Here is an 18,313-nt window from a genome sequence, read left to right as displayed (position 1 = left end):
TTTCTCCAACTAGTACTTTAATGGTTTCTCCTAGCTGGGGGGGGGGGGGGGGGGGGGGTGTTTCATAAAGCTGTGCGTAAAGTTACGCATGACTTTACAAATGAATTGAATATGAATTGAATATGAAGTGCTAAATGGGATTCTCAAATCCTTTTAATTGCATAAGCTAAAGTTAAAGTATGCAGATGTAGATTAACCTTCCCAGATAGCAAAATATCTGGGGCCCATCTGGGTTTTGTATGGGCTGACTAAAGCCCACGTGGCCCATACAAAAACCAGATGTATACCAGATGGGCGTTCCCACCCAGAACCCTCGCATATGGGCCCCATGTGGGCCCCATGTGGGTTTTTGGTGGTGAAAATCGCACGTCGAACATCGGCTGGGCCCAGCTAAAATCCAGGCGTATACCAGGTGGGCCTTCCCACCAAGAACCCACAAGTATGGGCCCCATATGGGCCCCATGTGGGTTTTTGGTGGTGAAAATCGCACGTCGAACATCGGCTGGGCCCAGCTGAAAACCAGATGTATACCAGATGGGCCTTCCCACCAAGAAACCACAGGTATACGGAGCCCACGTGGCCCATATAAAAACCAGATGAATACCAGATGGGCCTTCCCATCCAGAACCCACAAGTACCAACACATATAGGCCCCATATGGGCCCCATGTTTTTTCTGGTGGTGAAAATTGCATGTTGAACATTGTCTTCGCCCAGCTGAAAACCAGATGTATACCAGATGGGCCTTCCCACCCAGAACCACAAGTATATGGAGCCCACGTGGCCCATAAAAAACCCATATTGGCATTCCCACCCAAAACCCACATGTATACCAACACATGTGGGCCCCATGTGGGCCCCATGTGGGTCTTTTGGTGGTGAAAGTTGTACATCGAGCATCGGCCGGGCCCAGCTAAAAACCAGATGTAAACCAGATGGGCCTTCCCACCCAAAACCCACAAATATATCCCAGAATTTGCATAATGAATATGGGGTGCGTGAACATCTATGTTTTTTTACAATTTATCTGAATTTACAGGATATTTCCTAATTACTGATGATTTAGTTATATGCAATTCATTTCGAAAATACTACAAAATGTAAATTGCTAATATTTAGGACATTTCACTACTTTGTATAAATTCCATTTAATTAAACATGAATTAGGAAAAACACTAACTATGATCTAAAACAGATTCAATAAAATACAAGTATATGGGAATGTCTCATCACAGTAAATTAACAAAGTCTTCTTAACACCAATGCCTTTACATTGGGAATTTTAGACGATGTGTTGTTGCTATTGGCAAAATTAATTAGTACAAGTGCTACATAAGCTACTAATTAAGTTTGCTAATTGGAGCTTTTAACTGGTTGAAAGTTGTGCCAAATGGTACGACTGGTCCAGTTAAACCCAACTGGTAACCCTGTATACTGAAATGGGATAAATGAATTCAACTGGGTAAAAATAGAACCCAACGATATGAAGCCCATTTAAACCAAATTTACCCATACACACTAAGAAAAAATGGTGCAACTATGCACCTTTAGGGGTTCAAACCGATGCAACAATAGCAGCACCATTAGGGGTTAAATCCTGCACCCTTTTTAAAGGTGCAATCCTGCACCCTTCAAAAGGGTGCCAGATTGAACCTTTTGGGGGAAATGTTAGTACCCTTAAAGGTTCAATCCTGCTCCTTTAGGGGTGCAAACCGATGCAACAATAGCAGCACCTTTAGGGGTTAAATCCTGCACCCTTTAGGAGGGTGCCAGAAGGGACCTTTTAGGAGACATGTTAGTACCCTTAAAGGTTCAATCCTGCTCCTTTAGGGGTGCAAACCGATGCATTAGCAGCACCTTAAGGGGTTCATGCACCCTTTAAAAGGTGCAATCCTGCACCCATCATCGAGGAATACTCGTGACATTTGCTCGTACACATATACATATTAAACATGCATGATGTTTCTTGGTTAGTAATCATATAATCAATATATATATATTGCTAAAACGTGAATTTAATTGTAACATGATCAGACAAAATAATCTATTGGTTAATGATTGCCGAAGGAAAATACAAATCACAAAATTGAATTGCATTGTCATAATTTGCTTAACAAATCATATGATAACTGTATTTTCATGTGAACACGTGGAAAGTAATCATGAATATGCATGCAATATGCAAACTTTTATTTTGCACCTTTTTGGGTTGTTAGGGTTCATTTTTGTGGGAAGGGTGCAAAATCTTATATTGCACCCTTTTTTTAACCCCTTTTCCTTCAATAGGGTTCATTTTTATGTAAAGCGTGCAAACTCTTATTTTGCACCCTTTTTTGCACCCTTTTTTCTTAGAGTGTATGGGACCAGATCAAACCCACTTGGCCCAAATGGATCCCATATATAAACCCGCTTATAGCCCATATGGGGCCCATATAAAACCCACTTGACCCATATATAGAATGTGGTAGGTCCCACATAAAACCCACATGGCCCATCTGGTGCCCAGTAGGTAACCCTTGTGTATATTGATGGGCAAATTGTGGGGTCCATCTGGGTTCCACGTGGGCCCATGTGGGCCAAGTGGGTCCAATCTGGGCCGCCCATCTGGGGCCCTTCTATAACCCGGGTGCAGATTGCTGGGCCCCACATGGGGCCCATCTGGGACCCATCTGGGCCAAATGGGCCAAGTGGGCAATAGATGGGCTGGCCCATCTGGGCCAAGTGGGCCAGCCCAGTTGTAACCAGATAAAACCCAGATGGGCCCCACAACATTTTGCTATCTGGGTTATCATTATTAACAAAACATTTTAATGCAAAGTGTATTTTTGGCTACAACTGACATTATGGGAAATACCGAAATACAGTCACACTTTGTTAAAATATCAGGAAAAACATGGGGCATCCCCTTTTGCGCTTCATATGAAATTATGAATATCATTTGTAAAGTCATTCGTAACTTTACGCACAGCTTGGGATGTGCAAGTGGACCATTGCACAGGGGTTTCCCCCTACTCTCATACGAATAGTACACTGGGTGGTGACTCTCCTCTATAAACATGGGGCCTCAAATATTGACAACAACTTTAACCCTGATAAGGATTTGATAGCCCCCTCCCCCACCCTGCCGCTTGCCCTCCCCCACCCTGCCGCTTGCCCTCCCCCACCCTGCCGCTTGCCCCCACAAGTCCCTACAACATGAATCAATAGTTGTAGCTTGACTCTTCTCCAAGTGTAGAGGCATCTGGAGGGGTTCGGACAATCATAATGCCCAAACTTAAATATATTTAAATATCATTTTCAATTTGGAAGTTGACCTCTCCTCGGGTCGAATGCAAACTGCTCTTTTATTTCCTAGATTACGAGGTACATCCTCTCTACCTTGTACTAGTAGTTTGGGATAGCGCCATCTAGCGATATATGTTAAGTACCTACCTTGGCGGAGCGTTTTCCTTTTTTCTTTCCTTTATGAAGATATAATTTATATTTTGATCTATTTATTTATCAATCTATTTTTCACTTATTCATATTTTTTTTAAAATATACATATATATATATATATATATATATATATATATATATATATATATATATATATATATATATATATATATATTTGTTTATTTGTTTTGGGGGAGGGATGTTTGTTTCTTCCTGTTTGAAAAGTTAAATAACATTATCACTATGTCTTCCTCTATATGGCGGATCAAGGGGGGGGGGGGGGAGGGCACAAGCAAATATTTAAAAGAATTAAAATATAGGCAAACAAAAGTCAACATCCGTCTCCTTCCTCTCTCTCTCTCTCTCTCTCTCTCTCTCTCTCTCTCTCTCTCTCTCTCTTTCTTTTAGCCTGTACCTGTAAATATACACTGTCTTGAGAGGTTCTGGTTAAAACTATGCGCAAGAGGTGACTCCAATAGCACTATTTGCTGAGGGTCGCAGGGGCGCAGCCCCGAAGCAAATGGTATTTTTGGAGTCACCGAGGCCCATAGTTCAAACCAGTACCTCGAATAGAAGGCATGGTATATTTCTTTTATATCCTGCATCAAAAATTTATAATAAGAAATAAATTGAAAATTTGTATCAAAAAAAATTTAAATATTTTGTTTTCATTAAATTGATTAAGATTTGAAAAGAAGAAGAAAAGAAAGAAAAAAAGAGCAACCTTAAAATAGATGGAATAATTCTGCTCATGTGACAGCTCTCAACCAATCAATAACCAATACATTTCTGATGCATGATATAATATTAAATAAGATTGTTTTAACACTGGGCAGAAATGTAAGCAACTCTAGTAAAAATAAAAAAAATAATAATAATAATTGTTGTCTTCTGTTTCCCCTTTGTGTGTGTGGATTTGAAATCTCTCCAGCGGAAAGTAGCAACTATGTGATGTACCCTTCGAGGATCTGTTTTATCGGCTTGGTACTGAACATTTCATGGATTTCATTGTTCTTGCTTGTCGTTGCTATCTTGCTATAAATACATTAAATGTGCGCGTATAATCGAATATTTTCATTAGGCATGTTAGAGAAAAGAGCAATTTTCGTGCATTCGAATAAGAGAAGAAAAGTGAATACAAAGATCAGAAAACTGGTCACAATTTCTTGTTTCTCTTATTGAGCTGAAGTTTAAATTAATCTTGTTTAGGGCCATACACAAAACATAGAAATCCATAAATTGACGCACGGTACAGTCAAATGAATTTCGATGACGTAAAATAGCTATGACATATTGTCTTCTTGGCCATTTCTTTTGACTTTTTTCTTTTTGGTTGTCCCTTCTCTTTTCATCAATTCTCCCCCCCCCCTCCTTCTGCTTTCCACTTTGTATCCCCCTCCCACTCCCATCGCCAGCTCCCCCTCTCTCTGCTCCCTATTGTTTCTCTCTTTTTTCCTCTCTCCATGTCCCATCTCTCTTTTTCTCTCTCCCTCTCTCTCGTTATCACTGTCTCTGTCTTCTCATTTCTCTTTATGCCCTCTATGTCGCTCCCCTTCTCCCTCTCTCTCTCTCTCTCTCTCTCTCTCTGTCCCATCTCTCTCTCTCTCTTTGTCTCTGTCTTGACATCTCTCTCTCCCTCTCTCTGTCATCTATCTGCCATCTCTCTCTCTCTCTCTCTCTCTGCCCCATCTCTCTATCTCTTTGTCTCTGTCTTGACATCTCTCTCTCCCTCTCTCTGTCATCTATCTGCCATCTCTCTCTCTCTCTCTCTCTCTCTGTCCCATCTCTCTCTCTCTCTTTGTCTCTGTCTTGACATCTCTCTCTCCCTCTCTCTGTCATCTATCTGTCATCTCTCTCTCTCTCTCTCTCTCTATCTCTCTGCCCCATCTCTCTATCTCTTTCTTTCTCTTTATCTCTCTGTTTATCAATGACAATGCATGTCTGTATGTTTCTTTCTGAAAAATTCGCTTTACACTCTCTTTTTACTTTTTAAAGGCCTGTATTTCTTTTTGATTGGACGTAAAAGTAGTCACGGTCATACTCTGATGTCTACTTACATCAACTAATTGTTTTCTCTGTCATTTTATTGTGTTCACGTCGAGTAAAAAATAGTTGACATTTCTGTATACAAAAAGGAATGTTCACATGACTTCGTGTTGCATAAAATTAACAAATTTTAAACAAAAAATAGTTTTATCAATCATCTGAAGTCCACCTTCTTGATAATTATGCATTGAGTATAAAATTGACAAAATTAACAAATTCACAGTAAACATATTGAAACAGTGACAAGCATATTGAACAGTGACAAACATATTGAACAATGAAAAAACAAGGCAAGAAAATAAAAATTGCTGTTCCTGATTTGCACAATAATGCATAATACCATGTTTAGGTGACAAATGATAATTTGAGGAGGCCAAGTGTAATCATGACTGCTGCGTACTCTCTTTTAAAAAAAGAGTGAATTTTCACTCTATTTTCATTTCTTGGGAGTGACGTCCGTGATCACTTGTTTAGAATTGAAAATCGATTGATTTTAGAGTGCTCTCTAAGAAGAAAAGAGTGAATGTTCACTCTATTTTCACTACATTTTCACTCTCCAGAGGAGTGACGTCCGTGATCACTCGATTTTTTTTAGAGAGTAACTTCTTTGTAATGATTAACAAGGATATTCAAACTGCCCAACGGCTGATTTATCGAAAGATTTTGGAGTTGTTTTCAAAATAATGATTAATAATAATTATTTCTAGACCTTGGATTGAAACTTGTCTTGATCAAATGAACAAACATAAATCATAAACTGGTAAAACTTCTTCTTATAACAGTCTTTAGGGCAAATCATTCCATGTCTGTTTTTCTTCTAACATCATAATGACAGATATTCCATGCAGGTCATATTTTCTATCCAAAAAACCAATACAGGTATCATTGTACAGATGATGGTTCATTCGCTTGACTCTGAATCCAAGGGTTGAGGGTTCGGATCCCAGCCCGGTACTATAACGTCCTTTGGCAAGACATTAATCCACATTTGCCACTCTCCACCCAGGTGTAAATTGGCACCTGGTAATTACTGCGTGTACTCGCTTTCAGTACGTAGATACTCTTGGATGGTGCGTCAATGGCTGCACCAACCTCTGACGCAACAGTCCTACGTCAGGCACATGACGTCACAAGTGCAAAGGGCATACTGGTGTGTAGAGTTTGTGCGAAATGCCATCACCGGGTTCAATGACATATTGAGATACTAGTAAAGACAAAGTCTAACTGTTTCTTTCATCATTATCTTTACCCAGTCGATCCCACGGTGGATGTGTTGAGGTTTATCCCGTCTACTTGGAAAGTGGTGTTATTGCTATCCGTCGTCCTGCGTCTCCACCCGCAGAGGACGCTCTTGTAACCTGCTCGGAATCTCTTGTTCATCACCCCGTAGATGATAGGATTACAGCAACTGTTCAAGTACCCCAAGAGCAAGGTACCCATGTCTACAGGACGTGGAACTGCATTATCAATTTTCGAGAAAACACTCCAGAACATGGTGATACAAAATGGAAACCAGCACAGCACGAAGACAAAGATGACAACCAAGAAAGACTTGGTGAGTTTGAGTTCTTCCACTTTCCGTCGCTTCTCAGATTCGGATCGGTTTTTCTTTCGTTGCTTTCTCCGCGCTACGTCCGTGGAGACTGGAACGGCAAGACGAGCGAGAGAGCTCCTTTCTGTTGCTTCCTGAACCTTAGGACTCCCGTTAAGTTTGTTGCTGTTGTTGTCTTCGCCATCTTTAGGTGGTGATGTTGATCCGATAATGCTTGCCAGAGATAACTTTCTCTCTGGAACGATCCATTTGATTTCTCTTGGCTTAGGTCTAAGTGAACGAAGGCTAGTCGTTTTTAAAGGAGTGCTGTCTGCGCTTTGAGACCTGTTCTGCTCCACGCTGCCAGGTCGCGAATCGTCCGAATCGGAATGGTCACTTTGAGACAAATTCTTTTGCGACAAACTATTCTGTGACATTCCTACCGTGTTAGAACGCAGGAGGTCGTTCAGTTGCGTCCGGAGCATTTGCCGGGCATCGCCTCCATTTACCGCATCAACGGTTGGGTTAACCGAACCCTTTGACGGTGACCGGGTATCCGTGTTGCCGTTGACACAGAAGGATGGTACCGACTTCTTTGGTTCGGTCTTTGGAGAGCCTTTTGTCTTCGGCCGTTGCTGGATGGTTGGCATCGGGTTGCTGGCGACGCGCTTCCTGCTTTGACGGACGACCTTGAGGATGTTGATGTAACAGAAGGTCATCACAGAGCAGGGTCCACCGAAGCACACACCTACCATGAAGAATGTATAGGAGATACTGCTTCGCCACCGACAGAAACAGAATGATTGGTTTGGAAGAAAGCCGTAGTCACCCCAACCCTTCGTGAGCGGCGGCAGAGCCAGGATAACTGCTAAGGTCCACACACCTGTTAAGTCGAAATGAAGGGGAAGAATGAGAGATAGAGGGAGAGAGAGAGAGAGAGAGAGAGAGAGCGAGCGAGAAAGAGAGAGAGAGAGACAGAGAGAAAAAAAGAGAAATCTTGTTAATACCAATGATAACGGGTATCGAAATTCTAACAAGTAGGGTCGTATAAGTTAGGGTCGTATAAGTTAGCATCATAACAAAATACCGGAATTCATATTTCGAATCTTGTTTCATTGATTGATGCGGAAAATGACAGGGTATGTTAAGATCTCATGAAAACCGTGGCATAATCTCAATTATGAAACCTTTTAATTCTGTGCAAAGATCATGGATATCTCGCCGATATCTATAATGTCAGCGAATTTGTATAATGGTTTTGAGAGATGCTGCCCGATGTAGAAAACTGAGCCCCTATACTCTGACCATCGATTCTCTACATCATTGTCTATGCTGTAACATCCAATATGCTTATAACATTATCATGTATTGTTTTGATATATTTGTATTTTTATTGCATATTATCTGTTTGGAGGCATTTTATTTCGTGCCTCCAAACTTCGAAAGGTACCTTACCACCCTTTGGTTTTGGATCCCCAGAAAATATATAGAGAGTTTAAACGGATTCTGAATAACAGTTTGGGACCTAACTGCAGGGGGAGTAACATCGATTGATTCTTTTTTTTCAGTTTCAGAATGAGATTGGATGTGGGTATTTCCAATGTGCCCCCTTTGTATAAAACCAGCCTAGTTGTTGAGCGGGTTCTTTTTTCTTATACTTTGTTTTATATAAAATTAATCAATGAATCAATCAGTCAGGGGCCTGTAAATTATGGATGTCCCTACTCTGACTTGGTCAGACGTCACACCTCATTGTTTAGAGTACAAACATCCCTCACATCTCATGAGCACCGAACTTCAAGTTACCCTCGACTATGATTTTTAGACTCATGACAGGAAATTAACCTAAGTCTGACACGCCTCAGAACAAGCATGTAATTTAGGGTCTAAAAGTGTCCACTACCCTCTAGCCGCACCAATGAGACCGATACCAGACTGACAACGGATCGAACAAGACATATTTATTTCAAACCGAACGGCCGAGAATCGTTTTTGGATCTGTTGATCTGTTTGGAGCAGGGGCGATTCTAGAAGAATAATTGGGTGGGGACACTAATTGGCGGTTCTTGCTTTTTGATACATGAGCCTCGCTGAAATTTATCTATAATTAAGAGGTGGGGGGGGGGGGGGCTTGATCTCCACAAACCACCTGTCGAACTGCTACTGCTTTAGGTTCCGTTGATCACTATGGTATAAACTATTACACAAAAGTATTCAACAAAATTTTACATCTCATGTTGGCAGTATGGCACATAAAATATTAGAGTGATGAAACGCCTTCCCCACCAGGAGGAAAGACCTGGGATATGGTGATAAAGTTCTCTGCTCTCTCTCCCAGGCACGGGTGACGCCGAATAAACATTTGTTTTATGTTTTGAAATTGATTCTCTTTGGGGAATGATTGATGTTCAGTTAGACAAGGAAACATGAATACATTGAAAAGGAAGACGTCTTACTGATATCCTGACGGCGTACTGTTTATCTTCCTGTGTTGATCAGGGTGGAAGTGCAACGACACAAAATAAAAGAACTCTTTCCCGAGATAGCTAAAAAAATACCATTTGCTACATGATTCAAACATATTTTGACAGGACAGATCCATCAGCGCTGTTTTGCGCGGGAATCCTATACATAGGTAGCGAATATGTGGCAAATACTGTTAGTTCCTAGGTCCATGATATTACTAGCATGGACCTATACCCACAACATGGCCATGATGGAAGTAGTGAGAGTTGATGAAGAATCAAACAACTCTATGTCCCAAATTTGAGATGGTTTGTGTGCTATATTTTGTAACTATACAAAATAATTCTATTAACATGTTTAATACATGGTGTTGTACGTACCTTTGTTGTATTGTATAGAACGTACACACTGATAACAAAAAGTATCAACATGTATACACCATTGTACTTCCCGTGTGAAAGTGAAAATAAACTAAATTATATTGTATTACCCTTCTGGCCAATGAAAGTAGGTAAGTAACTCCCTCATAACTTCCTGTGTAACGGGGACTCTTTCACACGTAGTTATATAAAGTGTGTACAAACATGGCTATCAGTAGACAAAAAAAGTCGCAATTACTCCCCTCACAATAATATGCATTACCCAGTATGATTAAGAAGCATACAAACATGGTCACTGCTTGAAATCCAGGTGAATTAGACACAGATAGATTGGTGGAAAAGATGGCGCAAAGATGCAGTATGGTATGACCTGCACTAAATGCCACGAAATACAATCCATTAAAGGTCATTGTGAATCTAAAAAGATCGAATAGCGTATCAAGGCCCCAAAAGTTCGATCTTTTAAGAATTAACCCCCAAAAGATACCTTTGTATCAGACACAGTATAGTGACCAAATTACAGAGCAAGAATCAGACGTCAACCGATAGAACCACGTAGTCCAAATATCTATATCCTTTCATTTTCTGAAAACTTGATGAACATTAAAATAAAAGAATAAATAAATGCAATAATCATTTTAGATGGTGGATGGTAGGATTTTCTTGAGGGTGGCCGTTTCTGTCTCGCTGAATAATCAAAACTGTACATTCGATCAGTAAACAACAAAAATAGACAAAAAACCCGCACACAAAATCCGACTGACCATATTGTTTACATCAATCTTCATTGTATTACCTGCCTGTCATAGTGTATATTATGATTATGCTGGCGTCATGTTGCAAGATTGGACGGATTGAACGTTAAAGGTAAAGACCAGTTATGGTCATGCGATTGCATTGTGAAAGAAACGTTGTGGAATCGATCAGAAAAGGTTGATCATCTAGCATATAAGTATTGGTGTGTACTGCAAGGTTCTGGAATCATCAAAATGATAAGAAATTTGGCCCAGTCTTGGTATAGTTACAAGCACTGTACACAGAAAGATGAAATTTGGACAACGCGACATGTGCGCGATATATATCAGGACCAAATAGATATGATATTTTACCATATATATCAATTAGTAGGCGGTTTCCCAGCAAAATTTTTATCATCATGTATTAGTCAAAACAAAATTCTTTCACATGATTGATAATAAGAGCTTCCATTTCATTTTTTGAAATTGGGGCGTTTCCAAAACTGGTCTTTACCTTTAAAGGAGTTACGTGGTAGCGGAAGACAGGATTGACAATCCGATACTACCTATCTTATCCCACAGGATATCCGCACGCCATGGAAAGATTCTCCTTTCGCTCCGTCAATATCCTGATCATGGGCTACTGTTTTGAGATAACCAACTTAAAGGATAAATATCAAAGAACTTAACAATTTGCCTTGGATATATCGATGCATCGTTTAAAAAAGACTACAAACAAGATCTATGAAATAGATTCTAATATAGTAGTGAATATATTCCCACGCCATGGAAAGATTCTCCTTTCGCTCCGTCAATATCCTGATCATGGACTACTACTTTGAGATAACAAATTTAAAGGATAAATTTCATTTGCCGTGGATATCGATACATTGTAGAAAAAAAGACTTTGTTACAATAAATATTAATCATTTGATTTGGGCTAATTGGCGTTTATTTATTACTAAAGTAGTACATCATTGAGCTGTCTTATTGTGATTCAGTTGAAGTGATCAGACATTTTCTCCGACATGTTGCTCAGGACTTACTTCTTCTAACTTTTTTTTTTTTTTTGGGGGGGGGGGGGGGGGAGGCGGTCAAGATACAGGGTTAAGGTTAGGAATACAGTCAGGTTTATATTGTAGGTTAGGGTTCTGGTTAGGTATAGTAATTCGTCCAGGGTTGAAGTGCGGAATTTGGTTATTGTAGGAAGACCACGGAGCAATATGCCGCCAGAGCAATTTGTGTATAACCTGGATGATGCAGACCATTGTACCTTTAATCTGTCTGTTAAGTGATGATTTGTACCAATCAGTGTTGTCATTGATACGAGAGAGAGAGAGAGCGAGAGAGAGCGAGAGAGAGAGAGAGAGAGAGAGAGAGAGAGAGGGAGGGGAAGAGGCATTGACCTATAACAGTCATCAGGATGCGGTGGAAAGGTATGCCTTGCTTCCTTTCCAATGTCAATTACACTTTTCAAACAAAAACACTCATTTAGGAACATGACACCATTTAAAATCTCACCTCCCTGATGACACTCCGTATAGTGTATCGCAAATATCAACACATAATCGCTTTGACATTTTTCTTTCATTTAGGTATTTTAAAGCTAACCTTCTAAATTCCTAGGCCCCGTAAAACAAAGGTTTGCGATCAATAGCAAAACGACATTGGTCAATCAAGATCATCTTTACATACACATACTGATCATTATTGAACAACATGATTTTTTTATATTGCGATGCTCAATCTATAATCACGATAGAGTGTATCACTGAATAAGAGTCTTTACATGGTTGTGAAGCGTTAATAGTCACTGTTTATTTCTCCTCCTTTAAAAGAAATATATTTGAGTGGGGTAACCTTCCCTACACCCCTACCCCCACCTCCTACCCCACCCAATCCCCGCTCCTTCGCTTGCTGCCTATGACTATACGACGGGTATTACTCCTGTTTAAAAATAATAATAATACATTTAAAAAAATTGAAACAAAACACAGCACCCATTAAGTATTGAACTCGAGTGAATTTATATGTAAGAATGGTCAGAGTTCTGAGATATCACTTGTACAAATGAATGACCCCCAAATAACCACAGATCTTTTACACATGAAGACGTCTCATTTTGTGCTTTATTAGATTAATCACTGCCAAAGTGGAGGGGATTCATAAATATCTTTTGTTTGCCCTCTTGAAATGATTACTTCCACATAATGTATCATAAAATGTACCGCCGCGCTGGTGCGTAGTAAATGATGATTATATATTTTACACTTACCCATTATCTAGCATCGATCGCATTTTACCGTTTGTTCGAATGACTTTCAGTATCTGCTCATCAGCAGATTGTGTTTTTGAAGTGGCTTTTTATGCTGGTACATTTTTTTCATTTAGACTTGCGTATTCATGATGTTGAAGAGAGCATAATATTAGCTTGAACATGGGATGGTATTGTTCACGGGTAGTGTAATACGAGTGCATGTGGGGCAAAATCTCATTAAATACAATGAATTTGTAAATTTACCTTACTTTACAAGAGACTGTGAGCATATATCCAATGAAACGCATTTGCTTTTTCGAAAAACAGCTTATAGCTGACAAGGGCAATCCATCCCATGAGTGGAGAATAAATAAATAAATAAATTTTTGTTTAAAAGTTTAGACGAAAAAAAAATCAATTGTATCCGAAACTTGTTTGAGCATATTATTTACTCACGTTTTGACATAGTTTTTTTTACTAGGAATGTTTCCAGTTTTCTTTGATCAATATTGATGACATTCATACAAATGATAATAATAATAATACTTTCTTACTCAGCGCACATTAATTTGATCAATGTCTCTATAATACGCTTCCAATAAAGGGTTTGAAGCTTGATCCAGGGGGGTGCAAATTTTTTAATTTTTGAGGACAAAAAAAAATGTGCTCACAAATAAATATCCACAGATCTTTTAAACATGGATAAGTTCCACTTTGAGCTTCTTAGAATAATAAAGCCAAAGTCCTAGATGTGCTTCATGAATACCTTTTGTTTGACCTCTTGAAAAGAATACTTCCACCTGCGTATCATAGAATGTACAGTCGGTGCATAAATCAATAATGTTACATAACTTTCATGAGCGCATATCCAGTATTCATCCCTGTGGGTTTTACCCTTTTGGTACAAATGACCTTCATCTGCCCATGCGCAGATGGTATCTGTGAACTGGCTTATTAGGATGGTCACTCACTAGACAACGAAAGCACTCCAAGTTACCATGGTAACTATTCCATTCAATCCCGACTGTGTTTTTTGTTCATTATCACTTTTATCTCACCTCAACTGATTTTTGTCTTAACTTTCTTTTCTTTCACAATTCGTGTATGCCCACTACCACCACGATTAAATACGAGTTTTTATTAAACATAAGAGCCTATTTTCCCAGAGAATAAAATCACGTATTCAATTCCATTTCTTAGATCCATCAGTCAAAATGTAAATACTGTAAGCATACCAAGAAAACGCGTATAAAGGTGTGTAAAAGACCTCTGGTTATTTGGAGGTCATATATTTGTATAAGTGATATCTCAGAACTCTGACCATTGTTGCATATAAATTCACATCAGTTCAATACTTAAATGGGTGCTGTATTTTGTTTCAATGTTTTCAATTTATTATTATTATTTTTTAAAGTGGAGCAATAGCAGTTGTAGTCACAGACAGCAAATCATTTTTAATGTATAATCAAACTTATATTGGCTTTCTTTCGTTGTATACCAAATATATCAAAATATTGAACGCAATATATCTGATATACCACTCAAAGGCAACCAATAAATTATAATTATTTCATTTAATTTCATCCTGACTATTCCGATTACTGTATTTTTATTTCTATTGAATTTATCTCATCTTCGCTGAGTTGTTCTTCAATATCTGCCCTGTATCTTTCTTCCGTTTCTTCATGAAAGTGCACTTCATGCACTATTGCCATATATACACGTCATGGTTCTATTGAATCCTGACTATTCATATATTTGAATTATCACTTTTTATCTCACCTTCGTTTTTCTTCTTCTAATAGCCCTACTAATGTTCAGTCCCATTTCAAAAGTATCAAAAAGTATCAAAAAGTATCAAAGTATCAAGTTTATTTGTCTTCCAGAAAGCACATGTGGCAAAATATAATAGAGTACAATGTAGAATAAAGGAAGACGAGGAGACCTTGGTTGAAGCACAGCTTGTTAAGTTAAGGCCCCCTCATATGATGTGACAAAGATAACTTATTCATGAATACAACAACAAATATGGAATATTTAAAACTATTTACAAAATACTCTCAGAGAACGACTACCCAACGATGCATCGACCACAGCATGGATGACTACAACAAGAAGATGCGCACATCCCCATCACACCGGTGAGCTAACAAGCTCACCGTGTGTGTGAAAATATGTAACATATGTGCAAAAAACCACCCCACCCATTAGCGGGCGATCTAATATGACAAACCCAAGCTGACACCAAGTCGAGACATTAATGAGTTATTGCTCTCTGAGTGCAGAGAGTGCAGAGGTCAAGTAGGAAGTATGCACAGATGGGAAAGAAGAAGGAAAAAGAAAAGGGATAAAGGGGGTTATGTCAAAGTTCTTCATGAACGGCCATGCCCTGCTTTATTAGTAATGGAATCGGCATAACGATAAGACAAGGTAACTATCTCATTCCTAATTATATTTTACCCTTTTAATCTGACCCGACAGTTTCAAATTTCATCAAGGCCGAGTGTTTTCAGCAAGGTCACAATTATAAAACTAGGTCATATTTCACTGATGTCTCCGTCAGGCTGTAGGCTTTATAAATTTCTTTCTTCGTAAACAAAATTTCTCTAACCACTTAGCTAATGGCTTCGTGAAGGATTTTAATTTCCAAAATGAATCTCGTGTAACATACAAATTCTTTTACAGATACAAAGACCTCCATCATATCAAAATCTAGCCTGAAATGTAAATTTAATTTAAATTAATTTTAATAAGGCAATATTGCCATGTAACTTAATTCTTTTACGATAATATCATATGACATCATCGACCTTTCCCTTTACTATTGTGAATAAAGTAAGGGAGATACAATTCCAGGAATTATTGACAACAAAACAAGGGAGCCGTCATCCCACTATCCAGTGCTATGTTGACAATTTTTTTTTATCTCTGACTAGCAAAAACGCAAGTAATGAAAGAGATTGAATTAACACGTTCTCTTTTAAAGGAAGAATACGGACACCTTTGCACAAGCTGCAAAAATAAACATGACAACAGAAGTGCATGTTGCACACCGGGGGAGAAGCATAGTTTAAGTTGTATCTTTACATTTTAAAGTGAACTTGAAATGCGGTTTCAAGGTTAAGACTAAACAAATGCAACAACATACTCATACGCCGTTTATTCAATCGTACCGGCGAAAATATTTTGCTCATAAGTTTTGCCTAAATGTCAATAAAGAGTTAATAAATTTTCCAAACTCTTTTATAACCATCTTCTAGACTTCATTGGAAGGTCTACCTGTCTCTTCTTTTATTATATTTTTCTCTCCCTGGCCCTGGAGTGGTCTATATGATTATAACTTTTGCAACAAGTTTACTTTGCTGCACTGATCAGCAGTAGCAGTTTGATAAATATATCCCGATACTCTTTTGTAATACAGTCAAATTCCCCGAAAAATTATTGTTCTGTCTATGAAACTCAGTCTTGAATAGAAAAGCAAATTGAAATAAATGTAACTCATACACTTTTATTTCACAAATTAACGTGAGACTCCCTTTACATGTATTCTTTGATTTCCCCGTCTGAATATGTATTTAACGTGAAACACAAAATTTGCTACAATATTAAAGCTGCGTCATTAACTTGAAAGATTGTGTATATATTATTGAAAGAAAAAGTATAATACTGCGTAACTTACCAAAATAATAATAAAAACAAAACAATCTAACCAGAATAAGCAACCACAAGATGCCCCATATTTAGAGACCACCGCATAATTTATTACCTGACTATAATTATACGACTGGGTAAGGAAGGAAATTGCAGAAAAATTAAATATAGAATCATAAACAGATTATATGTACGGTAACTTGTTGTCAATATATGTCCCCAAATGGTCGTTAAAACCTAAATTCGGATTGTAGTTAAACCTTCCTATCTGAGAATAAGACATCTTGGCTCTGAGGCGCAGGTCAGCCGTCGGACTAGTTTACTCTGATTTACATACGATCGATTCTCAGTGTTCTTCGACATGAAGGCTCACCCTGACATTTCGGCATCACTATAACCTCACTCACGAGGTATTGACATTTGAAATATCGATTTTGCAATCCTACATAAGTTTCTTTCACAAACTAGTCATACTGCTTTTTAGTGGATCCCCCAAATTCCTCAAAAATTAAGAATTTCTTGTAATAATTTTATTATGTGCAAGGTGTATCTAAATAGTTACCAGAAAAAATGAATTATGTATGAAAAAAATGTAATACCTTTGTTTACCTTTCTGTTGGAAATGAAATAAATATAAATTGAATTGAACACTCGGGCCGCAGGTTGTGTGATGGCCCTGTTAACTCTTAATAACTACCATAAGCGGTAACCCCCCCCCCCCCTCCCCCCCCCCACACACACACATACACACACACACACATTCAAAATTGACTAGGGATGCCCGTGATGGCATAGGTGGCATAATTGAAGACAAGTGAATGGGGAAGGTCGTAGGACCTCAGATAACGACAATATGTCAATTAAATATGTTAAAGGTAAAGACCAGTTATGGTCATGCGATTGCATTGTGAAAGAAACGTTGTGGAATCGATCAGAAAAAGGTTGATCATCTAGCATCTAGCATCTGCAAGGTTCTGGAATCATCAAAATGATAAGAAATTTGGCCCATTCTTCGTAAAGTTACAAGCACTATACACAGAAAGATGTATATGGGACTACCCTATATCTCTCACAGACCATGAGAGAAACAAATTTACCAAATATATGAATTAGTAGGCGGTTTCCCGGCAAATTTTTTATCATCATGTATTAGTCAAAACATATTCTTTCACATGATTGGTAATGAGAGCTTCCATTCCATTTTTTGAAATTGGGGCGTTTCCAATACTGGTCTTTACCTTTAAACTACACTCTACCTGCTCAAGGATAGTAATGGACGTCTATTTTGTCGATTATTCGCTTTATACAAGCTAAAAGATATGTTATATTCACGTGGAAAATGTGCACGGGGACGAAAGGAGAGAGAAGATGGAGAAAGACATAGAGAGAGAGAGAGATCGATTTTCTTGTCAACAACAGAATTGAAATAAGAAAAAAGAATGAAGTTAAAGTGCGCTCTGATATATTTATTGACAACAGGATCCGTATCCCTATGGTTAAAAGAAGAATATTAACAAGTTGGCTGAGGGCAGATTTGAAAGAGAGATGGGAAGGGGAGAGACTCAGAGAGAGAAAGGCAGAGAGAGAGAGAGAGAGAGAGTGGGAGGGAGGGAGAAATAAAAGAAAGAGAGAAGGGTGGGGGAAGAGAGAAGGGTGGGAAGAAGAGAGACAGAGACAGGGAAATAGAGAGCGGGAAAGAGAAATAGAGGGAGGGGAGGAAGAGGGAGACAGAGAGGGGGTTAAATAGAGTATAAAACAAAGATAAATCTTGGTAAAGGGAAAGAGTCAATATAAGAATAAACAATATA

At 38.6% G+C, this 18,313-nt stretch overlaps 1 protein-coding gene across 1 annotated transcript; it reads right to left on the bottom strand.

Annotated features, from left to right (window-relative positions):
• Positions 1-6,647: 6,647 nt before the first annotated feature.
• On the bottom strand, positions 6,648-7,919 carry LOC100892758 (alpha-2B adrenergic receptor; the record flags this gene model as incomplete). Its single annotated transcript, XM_003724056.3, has 1 exon — positions 6,648-7,919. A coding segment is annotated over one exon (1,191 nt), but the record flags the coding sequence as incomplete, so codon positions are not given.
• Between the last annotated feature and the right edge of the window lie 10,394 nt (positions 7,920-18,313).

This window comes from Strongylocentrotus purpuratus, unplaced genomic scaffold (genome assembly GCF_000002235.5).
Source record: "Strongylocentrotus purpuratus isolate Spur 01 unplaced genomic scaffold, Spur_5.0 spur5_scaffold_16, whole genome shotgun sequence".
NCBI classification, from domain to species: Eukaryota; Metazoa; Echinodermata; class Echinoidea; order Camarodonta; family Strongylocentrotidae; genus Strongylocentrotus; species Strongylocentrotus purpuratus.
Note: the sequence above shows the minus strand (reverse complement) of the source record. Positions and strands in the feature narration are given on the sequence as shown.